Genomic DNA, 12,439 nt, shown 5'->3' with positions numbered 1-12,439 from the left:
TATGTGTAATTCATGGCACAATTTGGGATCGAAAGATAAGTTTTCTCTCCCCATTGACTTCAATACATAATTTTTCCGAAATAAGGTCCCATGGGGCGGTAGTAGAAGGGCCGGACTTCGCCTCTCTATTATCATTTTCAAATTTGATTTACTATTTGAATATTGTTAACATATATATTTAAACAGCTTTTCCATTTTCATATTTATGTGGTAATGAAATGCAAATCTGAATCTTTTCTCTTTATTTCCTCACATTTTCCTGAAATAACCCATGTTGGAAATTAGAATGCTAATATTGAATTACATTTCTTTACTTGGGGCGGATGTTGGCTCAGTGAGTTAGTGCGCTCATATCCAGACCCAGGGAGCAAAAATACCATGGATTATTATTATTTTCAAGTAAAATAGTCTGTTAACAAAGTCCCCTCTGGGCTTCCGTACGGCAGATAGCAGATCTTATTATTGTCAGGAGCACTCACATTTAGTCTGTTTTGTGTTTCTCTGTCTGTCTCCAGGTATCGAGGTGGACCCCCGGCATCTGTCACTGGTGGCAGATTACATGTGTTTTGAAGGAATATACAAGCCGTTAAACCGGCACGCCATCCGCTCCAACTCCTCCCCTCTGCAGCAGATGACTTTTGAGACCAGCTTCAAATTCCTCAAACAGGCTACCATGCTGGGTGAGGAACGGCTGATACAAATAGTGATTTATATGCCGGGTGCTTTGTGTCTCATGTTGCAAACTGTCTACGAGTTTAGGTTTACTATCTACACTGAACAAAAATATAAATGCAACACTTTTGTTTGTGCTCTCATTTTTCATGAGATGAACTCAAAGATCTAAAACATTTTCTATTTACACAAAATAACCATTTCTCTCAAATATTGTTCACAAATCTGAAACAATCTGTGATAGTGAGCACTTCTCCTTTGCCGAGATAATCCATCCCACCTCACAGGTGTGGCATATCAAGATGCTGATTAGACAGCATGATTATTGCACAGGTGTGCCTTAGGCTGGCCACAATAAAAGGCCACTCTGAAACGTGCAGTTTTGCTTTATTGGGGGGGTCTGGGGGGGGTTCGAAAACCAGTCAGTATCTGGTGTGAGGGGTGAGGGTTAGGGTTAGGGTTAGTGTTAGGGTAATGTTGTGAATCGAGTGGCCTGTGTTCATCGTCCATAACATACGCCTGCCCATACCATAACCCCACCACCACCATGGGCCACTCGATTCACAACATTACCCTAACCCTAACCCTCACACCAGATACTGACTGGTTTTCGGACCCCCCCAATAAAGCAAAAATGCAAGTTTCAGAGTGGCCTTTTATTGTGGCCAGCCTTAACTTTCATGAACTGGAAAACCAACTGTGAAAGAATTAAAGTAACCTGTCAATCACAAAGTAAATAATTTGAATAAACGGGATCATAATTTAGGAAATGAACGTCATGGTGTGTTGAAAAAGACTTGAAACTAGGGATTGAGACAAACTCATCAGGAAACTGTTTACAGAGCTAATAAATCAAGAGAGAAGTTACATGTCTCAGACTTCTATACATTTTAACCTCTTTTTGCAAAGGTCGCCCCCTGCTGGATATTAGAGAGAATGCAGGTTTAAGGCTCTTTCAAATTAAAGCTTGAGTTCTTTCCTAAACTTCAATATTTCAAAAACAGCCTTTTTACAACTTAACAATTAAGACTAAACAGACAAGCATTAAAGTATTGTACAAAAGAACAAATATAGTCATTGAAAAGCTTAGAGAATCCAAATTAAAAAAAACTCAAATTGAACGAGACAGGTAACTACATAAGATTTCAGGTGTGTTCAGACCAAGACATCCTTTGTTATCAATTTTATAATTAATTGGTTATGTGAACATTTGAGTTGAAACTGATTTCAAGTGGATTCAAACACAGAGACTGAATTCCTCCTGTTCCTGTCCTTCTCAGATGATCTTTCTGCAGTGAACGACTCTCTGAGCTTCTTCCTCTCCAACTCTTCCTTCCTGTCTGCAGGTCAAACATTTTTCTGTATCCGAGTTCACGTTAAAAATATGTTTTACATGTTTATTTGTCAGACGCAGTTTGTAAACAGATTAAATTAACATTTAGATTCGCCCAACAGCCAATCCCTGCTGAGAACTGCAGGTACGAGGGCTGTGATTGGCTGCAGGTCAAGATCAGTTAAAAATAGAACTAGTCACGTTACCTTTCTCCTTTATATCTGGTCAATGGCGAAAGATGAAGGTGTCGTGCATCATGGTGTAACATCGTATAATCCTTATGTTGCAAAGAGGTCAATGCCTTTGTTACGCCCAGGTCTAGGGGAACCTAGGCGCAGCACAAAATACACTCTCCCCCACTCTTCCCACTCCCAAGAACACGGACACTAAGTCAGAGAAAGCGTTTGGTAAATTTATTTTCCAAAAATGATAAAAAAATGTTAACTCTTATTGTGAATATGGTTTACAATATATCTGCTTAGCATTAGCATGTTAGCGTATTTACTTTGAGCATTACACTTTTAGCATGTAGCTCAAATCACAACTATGCCCAAGTACAGCCTCAAAGAGCGAGACTGTTTCCTTTTAATCATGCTAGCATGCTTAACTCTGATTGTGAACGTGGTTTACTTTAATCAGGATTATTAGCAATGTTATTTTGATAATGCTAACGCATGTTAGGGTTGTTAATTTGAGCGCGCTAACGTTAGCATTTAGCTCAAATCACAACTATGCCCAAGTGTAGCCTCTAAGTGCACAACTGTTTTCTTTAAATCTTTTAAACAGTATTAAAACTATTAGCTGTGTTCTTAAAACTGAGTTGTGTGTTAATATGATTGATCTGTCTTTTCAGAGGAGCTTCAGGAAGGTGAAGACGCTGCAGAGGAAGTAGAAAAAGAAGAAACAGCGCACACAAGTTTCATCTCGAGAGGTAAAACACTTTCTCCTCTCCCTGTGCGTTTACTTCCTGTTTTCCTCTGAAAAACTTTTCTGGCGATCTTGTTTTTCCCCAAGCTGCTCATAATTACATTTGGCTCGAGCTGACCATCCTGCAGCTTCTAAATCTCCAGAAATAATTTCCCTGCTGTTCTCCTCCTGCTGCATGACTCACATTACGCCGCTTTCAAAGGCTTAGATGAGGCTGTGACGGAGAAAACACTCAGGAATACAAGCAGTGTTTTAGTTTTGGATATAAAGAATAACAGTTGGTGATGTTTGTTACATTTCATTTCCATGAAGTGGTCGTTTTTTCTGAAACACCCTTTAACTGGGCAGTGAAATTCTGTTTTATTGTGTTGCACTGATGGAGGAGCCTGTGACCTAAGATGTTCATCGTCATAACTACCGTAGCTTCGTATGACCAATAAAAGCCTTGAACCTTGATTCACCCGATCTCCAATTCAACGGCTTTGTTTGGAATAAAAGCTGTAAAAAGAAAATGTAAGAAAATTCAGTCACATTAATCTCGTATCATTAAACGAGAGTCCTCTCCTGCTGATGTTCAGGTGTATATCAGTATGTAGTGTCTACTTTAAAGAGTCCTCTCCTGCTGATGTTCAGGTGTATATCAGTATGTAGTGTCTCTACTTTAAAGAGTCCTCTAAAAGCAGAGTAAGGCCTCTTTAAACTCTTTTCACCTTCTCTTTTTCAGATTCAGGTCTCGGATCAGAATCAGGGCCCATCAAAACATCACAACTGAGCTTTGAAGACAAAAACACAGAAACACCTTCAACATCCTCCCTTCAAACTACAACTACAACTTCTCCGAGGACTACAACTCCTCGGAAGACTACAACTCCCAGAGAGCCGACACCAACCAACCTGAATGAGTCATCCGAGGAAGCTGATAAAGAAATAAGAGGTTTCGGTCCTTTTGTGAAGTTTTTCAGACTTTTTTATCAATCAAACGTTTTATGTCTGCTCATTTTAACCTTTCTATTACACTTATTTTCATTTAACGAGACATGTTCAGGCATACAGTATATAAAAAACAAACAAAACATTTAACAAATAGTCGAAAAAAGTACAAATACCTTTAAGAAAAAAAGTTTTAGGACTAACTTTGCAGTCTTTTTTTAAAACATTCTGTAGATGTGTCTAAAAAGCTATGTTTTGGGGGAAATGTACCATTTATTTTGAGTTGTTATTATGAGACCAAACGGTTAATATTAGAATACTAATTAAATATATATAGTATATATATCCAAAATGGTATATTTATTGTGAGTAATAATAAAATATATCTGATCTTTTTGCAGATTCCTTCATCGTCACAACGTCACTGACAGCAAAAGCACCAATCAGACCGTCTGAGAGGAGAAGGTCATCTGAAGAAGAGGAAGAGGAAGAGGAGGAAGACGATGATGAAGAGGAGGAGGGAGCTTCAGATGAGCAAGGTGACTTTAAACTAATCACAACATCCTCCATCATTTGTCTCACTTAAAAGGGAGATGCATTTCTGAATCTGGTCTATTTTTATAATCTTCTTCCTCAGTTAAAGATATCCTAACTACCACGTTTACTCCAACAACAACAACAACCTCGGCCAAATCTACAACAACAACAACAACAACAACAACAACAACACCGACTGTATCCCCAGATGCATCCAACGAGGTGTTAGGAAGTTCAACAGCATCTGCCTCTCCAACAGGTCAGATTAATGCATTTCATGTCCATAAATTATTAAAATCAAAAATGTCTTGATTGAAAAGTATCCATTTATCTTCAATAGCTTTAATGTCATGTGACCTAATGATTCGAAATCAATGGAGAAATAAATTAGACTACATGTACACATCTCTTGATACAAACAAATCAAATAACAGTAATTATATATAATAGAAAAGGCACTCTAATTAAATTAAAGGTGTTTCGTAATCGTCACATGTTGTAATGCAATGCTTGATTTGAGCGTAGGTCAAATTCTTTTGAAGCCTTTAGACTACATTGGAGCTTTACAATAAGTTTACTTCTGAATTCCCTTTAAATATTTATATTACATTTTTAAAAAATCCTACAAAGGTGTGTCCTACTTGTTCAGTTTAGAAATACAATGCTGCATTGATTTAGAGTCACATGACATAAAAGCTAAAAAAACTAAACTGTGGAGTTCTTAACAAAAAATGCTGTATTTTCATCGAAACATTCAAATGAAATTGAGAAAAAAACAAACTAAAATGCTCTAAATGTGATCAGTTATGTATTCATGCTTTATTGAGTTGTTTGAACTGTTGATTTAGATTAACGTGGAAACTGTTTGAATATAATATGATTGTGTAGATCAAGATACACAGTAATCACACACCTGTGTTTCGTTTGGAAAAAAATGAAATGTGAGTTATTTTGTCTTTGACACCTGAACGTCTCACTTCTGAAGGTCTGTGTAATCTTTGTTTTCAGGTGGAGGAGAATCAACAACAACAACAACTCCTCCAGCTTCAGAGGACAGACGAGAGGAAACAGGTTTTCACACAACTCAAGGTCAGCTTAGAGTTACAAGTGATATAAAAGTATGTTAGAAAGAAATCTGTAGTTTGGAAACCCTAAAATCTTTTCAGTTTAAAACAAAGTTTGGCGTTATATCAAATTACACTAATATGATGACACGGTACAGAATGTCTAAAATGGTCTCTTACATTGTCAGTATAGTATGTCATTAAAAGTGGTATAAAAGGATGATGGAAAGAAATCTGTAGTTTGGAAAATATTTGACCGAGGTTGGATTTAAAAAGAATACTTTCTGACCAATATATATATACAGTATGCATTTTAATTTTTTGATGCACTACACTATTATTTTTGTATTAAATATTTGACAAAATTAGAATTTGTTCATACATTTCCCACTATACCTGCTATTCCATTACTTTTTCATCCATTTTTTAACATACTATAACTCTTTTTGGAAACCTTGGACATATTTTGTCTTTTATGAAACATTTGACTTTATATATTTTTGACTTACTATGAATATATTGGAAAGAGGCCATTATGTTTTTTATTTTTTATTTCAACATAACATTAACCCTTTATCGGGCGAGGAACCATATTTGGGTTAGGGTTACCCAAACATGGCGTCCCCCCGCGACTCAGTGAGGTAGAAAAGCATGTGGTTTTTCTCACTCTACGCCACAGAGCGCGCCATTGGGGAATTTGACCAATTAGCAGAGGCCTGAAACGGGTTAGGGTTAACCTACTAGTGTCCTATAAAGGGTTAACATTTTTGATGAAATATTTGACCTACTGAACAATGAATATTCTTCCATGATATATTCAACATAATATACAATTTTTTTTTTTCACGACGTTTTCCACATACTTGACTGACTGATTGATTTTAGGGTTTCTCCTCACTTTTTACGCTGCTATGGACGATCTGCACTAATGCACATTCTCAACGATATTGAAGTTACTTTTATTTTGTATATATTGACTGTTTTTATTTAGGTCTTAATGTGTGCATTTGTAAACATTTGTCTTTGATTGTATAGGATATACATATTTGCACACATATTTTTATATTTGTTTTTATATCCGGGATTGTGGGAAACGGTATTTCGATCTCTCTGTCTGTACACATAAACTGAAAGATTGACATAAAGTTGACTTTTGACTTTGACTTGTGATGTGTTTGTGATCACAGGACAGGAGAAGATATCCAGTGTCAAAACAACACCCACCACACCTCCCAATTCAGGGGAGGAAGTGGTTCCCCCCATCGCTCCCCCCCCGGGAAGAGGTGAGGCCAATCATTAAAACATAGAGAGAGAGAGGGATTCTTTAAGCGTTCAAACCATGTTGGAAATCTGAATCTGCTTCACAAAAATGTCAGAATTAATTTAATCTGGAATCTGCACATTAGCATAAAGTCAACCATTCATAACAAGTACAAATATGTATATAAATATAAAGTTAACAATTAAAATTAAATAAATAGATAAAATAAAACAAAAATACTTTGGAAAATAAGATTTCCAATAAAAAATTAAATAAAGTTAAATACAAATATGTATATAAACATAATAAGTAGAAATGAGAAATTCCAAAAATAGATAAAACATAGAATACAAATATATATATAAAAAAAGGATGTTAAAATAAAAATGTGCACATTGTACTGCGATTTATAAAATGCATATTACGATATAAACTGATTTATTAATATCCTCACCTTCGTTCTGCAGCTCAGGTGAGTCACAAAACGACACCTTCAGTGGGAGGTGTATCTCAGACCACCACATTGACCTCCATCAGACCTCTATCATCTCAAACCTCCATCAAACCTCCATCATCTCAGACCTCCTCCATCAGACCTCCATCATCTCAGACCTCCTCCATCAGACCTCCATCATCTCAGACCTCCTCCATCAGACCTCCATCATCTCAGACCTCCTCCATCAGGACCACCACTGAGGCTGAATCTGAGGAGGAGGAGCAGCCGGAGAAGAAAGAGGAAGCTCCATGTGAGGAAGAGGAAAAAACAGACAGCTCTCCGGAGAGAGATATGGATGGTAGAGTTAAAGTTAGAACATAAACAGAAGACTGGTTTCATTCTTCTTCTGGTTCTTCTGGTTCTACCAGTTGTTCTGGTTCTTCTGGTTCTACTAGTTCTTCTGTTTCTTCTGTTTCTTCTAGTTCTTCTGATTCTTCTGATTCTTCTAGTTCTTCTTATTCTACTAGTTCTTCTGGTTCTTCTGATTCTTCTAGTTATTCTAGTTCTTCTGATTCTTCTAGTTCCTCTGGTTCTTCTGATTCTTCTGGTTCTTCTAGTTCTTCTGATTCTTCTAGTTCTTCTGATTCTTCTAGTTCTTCTGGTTCTTCTGGTTCTACCAGTTCTTCTGATTCTACTAGTTCTTCTGGTTCTTCTGGTTCTACCAGTTCTTCTGATTCTACTAGTTCTTCTGATTCTTCTAGTTCTTCTGATTCTTCTAGTTCTTCTGGTTCTTCTGATTCTTCTAGTTCTTCTTATTCTTCTGGTTCTTCTAGTTCTTCTGATTCTTCTAGTTCTTCTGATTCTTCTGGTTCTTCTAGTTCTTCTGATTCTTCTAGTTCTTCTAGTTCTTCTGATTCTTCTAGTTCTTCTGATTCTTCTAGTTCTTCTAGTTCTTCTGATTCTTCTAGTTCTTTTAGTTATTCTAGTTCTTGTTCTGGTTCTTCTGATTCTTCTAGTTCTTCTGGTTCTTCTGACTCTCCAGGTTCTTCTAGTTCTTTTGATTCTTTTAGTTCTTCTGTTTTTTTGTTCGGGTTCTTCTGGTCTTCTTCTGGTCATCCTGTCTTCTGGTCTTCTTCTAGTCATCCTGTCTTCTGATGCTGCATTAAGTGAAGTGTATCCTGACTGTTTCTCTGTCTGCAGACTTGGAGGTGAGGAAGAGGATGATGCCGTCCTTCGCCTGGTCTCTGCTGGAGTCCATCGGTCTGACTGACGTCCCGCTGCAGCCGGAGAGCAAAGGTACGCCTGAGGAGCTGCATGTCTTTGGCCTCCTTTCTCTCTAAAAGGACACTTTAAGTTGAGTGTTTTTCATATCGTCCCCTTCAGAGTGCAGCCACTCCTTCACGCTGTACGGCAGCGGGGGGGCGGCCCATCGGGAGCTTCCTGCTCTGGGGGAAATGCTTCACTGTCTGACCGGACGATGCCCCCACGAGTACGAGATGTACGGCTGCTACTGTGGACAGGAAGGAGGAGGGGGGCAGCCTCAGGACCAGCTGGACAGGTGAGGAGGGGGCGGCAGTGTTAATAAACAGAAACAAACTGCAAGAAACTAACTTTACACTGGAATGAGTCCAAAACCCCAAAAGGGTGGCGTTGATATATATATTTTTTTGTGTTACCGCACATATTTTATTCCATTCTATTTCAATGTAAATACTGCTATATTTTTTATATTTTGTATTCTTTTTTAATATTATTATAGTTTCATTAAAATAGTTCTCTATTCATTTTTATTTTACTTTTATGTACACCACGACACCAAATCAAATTCCTCGTACGTGTCAACATACCTGGTAATAAACCTGTTTCTGATTCCTATTCCTGTCACATTCCAAAACCAAATGGAGAAATCCCATTGGACCAGGGAGATGCTGCCTTCAGGGTCCAATAAATAAATACAACATCCCAGTACCACTCTAACTCACACTGATTCTTTCATGAAAGCTAACAAAGTCCCAGAACAATGTGAAAGGTGTTTAAACCTCTCCTCCTCCTCCTCCTCCTCCTCAGGTGCTGCTTCTTCCATCACTGCTGTCTGAAGCAGATCAGCTCGATGGGCTGCAGTCCAGAGAGAAAGCTCAGCGCTCAGGTTTCCTGTGAGGGGGGGAAGCCTCGCTGTGAGTAAAGCAGCTACTTTAATGTGTTACAGTATTCAGATCCTCGACTGAAGTAAAAGTACTAATCCCACGCTGCAGACACTTTTGCAAAAGCCCTTCATTGTTTAAAACAGGGGGGTCAAACTCGATTTCATCGTGGGCCACATCACCATTATGGTTGCACTCAAAGGGCCAGTTGTAACTGTAAGACTATAGAAATATATAATATATATAAAATAATGTATTATATTACATTATTGCCTTTGCATTGGATTATTATCGGATAGGGTAATAACTACGTATCTTCAGTGTGCACAAAATGAGATGCATTGTGGACATGTAGTTTAATATGCTTCTGTAAAGTGGCATGTCACCGTATAATAAACGAAATATGGTCTTTGTTTACATTAGCATGCTAACACTCAGAGCTAACCTGTACTGGAGAGAGTGTGTGTGAAGAAGCAGGAAATAAAAAGGAACTCACCTTGTGGTAAACCTGAGAGAGAGAAAGAGTTTGAGCTCCATCCTGTTTCAGAGAGAATCCTTGATGTGGTTTGGAACATGATGTGGAGTTTCATCACGGCAGAACTTAGCTGAGAATTAAGCTACGGACCCAGAATCAGCACTTTAGTAACAGGGCTGAAATAGAGGGGGATGAGGCTAGAATGGTTGATCTGTTTGGTATTTTGAGCAAAACACTTCATAGACATGTTTTTTATATATTTGTATCTGAGATCTATACTATGTGCCTAAAAACAGTAAAATAGGAGACCTTTAAATTGTAACGATATAAAAAGTACTAGGGTACAGTACTTTTACCTATAACTATTGCTGCTATTACTCAATTCAAGGATCTGAGTACTTCTTCTATTGAAACGAGGTAAACATGATCAATAATGAAACCTGACTCAACGACTCGCCTCTCCTCAGGTCAGGGCGTGAGTGTGTGTGATAAACTGCAGTGTGTGTGTGATAAAACCACGGCGGAGTGTATGGCGTTCGCTCACTTTAACCAAAGCCTCCCGGCGGCTCAGTGCCGAGGACCCGAGCCCCCCTGCCGGCGGCCCACACGGCCCCCCAACCCACAGCTTTCATCTCAGTCCAGCGAGGAGAGTGAGGAGAGTGAGGAGAGCCAGGGGGGAAACTCTGATGACGTCATCAGGGAGAAACCTGAAGGAGGTCGGGAGACATCTACGGATAAAAACACGACTCCTCCAAGAGGCCAGAACAGGTGAGCGGTCACATCGTAAATGTTCTGTCTCTCAGTTAAAACAAAACAATGCAGTTCTTGAAGAAGTTGCGGAGTGAATGCTGACTGTTACGTCCCCACTGAGGTCTAGGGGACCTGAGGACAGTAGATTCAAGGCTTTTAATGTCATTGGTTCAAAGCTACAGTGTAGATATGTCAATGAACATCTGAGGTCACAGGCTGTGAACGTTAACCAAAATGTTTATTACTTTTAAACAAAGAATACTGCCAACAAATGTTCTTTAAGGGAAGAGGAGACAAAGGAGATGTGCCAAACAAAAGAAACATATAACACAACACGGCCTCTCTAAATCTATCCTCTGAAACCACACCCCTCACTATCTGAACTACTTCCTGAAGAAACTTATTACTTATTAGATGCTAGGTGGGATGAGTTTATGAGTTTATTAGGATCCCCATTAGCTGGTGCAAAACAACAGCTAATCTTCCTGGGGTCCACAAATAACATAAAACATGACATTCGACAGTACATTACAAGACAATGATACAAATCGTGTACGGCGTCAATTTTCCTTCAAACAGTGACTTTCATATCAACCATCACGTACAGCTTATTTTCTGATTCCCCATTTCCTTGGAAAGAAATAATAATAATAGTAATTTTACAAATGTCTCCCTTCGCTTCCTGAGGATCAAAAGGTTGAGACTTCTATAGTAACATTGAGATGAATTGGGTAATATAAGTAGAATTATGAAGTCCGGGGTAACACAAGTACCGTACATCAAATACACAGTTTTCACAATAACCAGCATACAGACATGTACATATATTGAATATGTATATATGACTCAAATATGTATACATGTTCATTTCATTCAGTTATTATTGTAACCGTTTCTTACCTGTATATCATTGTAATTGTATCTCTAATTGTATTCATCTTGTGTGAATCTGTGCTGTTTTTTAGTCTCACCCTGTTGCTTTTAAAACTACTGAAGTTCCCCACGGGGTTAATAAAGCTCCATCTTATCTTATCTTAATACTGGCATGTTCTAATTCCGCTCAACATTTTGACGTGAGTTCAGAGTCTCTGCGATGTATAATGTGAGTGAAACAAAACAAAGAAACCTTAAATACAACGGTTCCCATGACGTGATCTTCTCAGTTCTTCTGGTGTTTTCTACAAATACTGTGCACTCCTTTTAGTTTGTTCTAAATAGACCTATCATTCGTAAAACTCCTGAAACACATGAAATAACTCAGTTTTTGACGTAAAGATACCTCGTTTCGAAAATGTAACAGCGAAACGACAACTCAAGATGGAAGTGTATTTTGATAAATGGTCACGCCTCTAATTCAGGGGTCGGCAAGTAAGTTTAGCCTTGGGTCAATTTCTTTCTGAGCCACTAGATGGCAGGCCAGAACATAATCAAAGGCCAGAGCCTCTGGCTGGACCTGCCCAAAGGGAGGCTCGTCCTCTCTAGCCCCATTTCAGTCCCATGTTAAAAGCCAGGGCTATTATCTGTATTTGAACAGGCTTATCTTTTAAAACGCTTCTCGTTTTGCGCCGTCCAGTTCAAATGAAATCGCCGTCAATCACTTGTCCATGCTCGCGCCAGGGCCGGGGTTACAAGGCTCGCGGCTTGTGCTGCGTTCCCTTGCACTCGGACATTCGGGATTTTCTCTCATAAATGTCCGATCAGGCACGATCTTTTTTTCAAAACAAAACTGCCAACTGGGGTGGCAGCTTATGCACCGCCACCCCCTCCATGATCAAGCGGCTTCTCCGATTTGGTTGTCAATGTTTTGATATCCTAAGTAAACATTACTTTTGAATGATTTAGTGAGCCGGTGTTATTCTTTTCAAACCACACACCGCATGTTGGCTATTTCAGCATCACGCGCTGTCCAGCTA

At 38.7% G+C, this 12,439-nt stretch overlaps 1 protein-coding gene across 1 annotated transcript in view; it reads left to right on the top strand.

Moving 5' to 3' along the window:
- The window catches only part of oc90 (otoconin 90), a gene marked incomplete at its 3' end in the record, with an annotated part of 16,119 nt that extends 5,575 nt beyond the window's left edge, over nt 1-10,544 (top strand). Inside the window, exons 6-17 of the mRNA XM_010779801.1 lie at nt 1,953-2,018; nt 2,859-2,936; nt 3,657-3,866; nt 4,264-4,401; nt 4,500-4,658; nt 5,408-5,488; nt 6,651-6,746; nt 7,192-7,518; nt 8,361-8,456; nt 8,544-8,718; nt 9,228-9,334; nt 10,244-10,544. Coding sequence (XP_010778103.1) covers nt 1,953-2,018; nt 2,859-2,936; nt 3,657-3,866; nt 4,264-4,401; nt 4,500-4,658; nt 5,408-5,488; nt 6,651-6,746; nt 7,192-7,518; nt 8,361-8,456; nt 8,544-8,718; nt 9,228-9,334; nt 10,244-10,544 — 1,834 coding nt within the window. The remainder of the gene's footprint in view (nt 1-1,952; nt 2,019-2,858; nt 2,937-3,656; nt 3,867-4,263; nt 4,402-4,499; nt 4,659-5,407; nt 5,489-6,650; nt 6,747-7,191; nt 7,519-8,360; nt 8,457-8,543; nt 8,719-9,227; nt 9,335-10,243) is intronic.
- Between the last annotated feature and the right edge of the window lie 1,895 nt (nt 10,545-12,439).

The sequence above is a fragment of the Notothenia coriiceps genome, unplaced genomic scaffold, assembly GCF_000735185.1.
Source record: "Notothenia coriiceps isolate Sejong01 unplaced genomic scaffold, NC01 NC01_scaffold00020737, whole genome shotgun sequence".
In the NCBI taxonomy this organism is placed as follows: Eukaryota; Metazoa; Chordata; class Actinopteri; order Perciformes; family Nototheniidae; genus Notothenia; species Notothenia coriiceps.
Note: the sequence above shows the minus strand (reverse complement) of the source record. Positions and strands in the feature narration are given on the sequence as shown.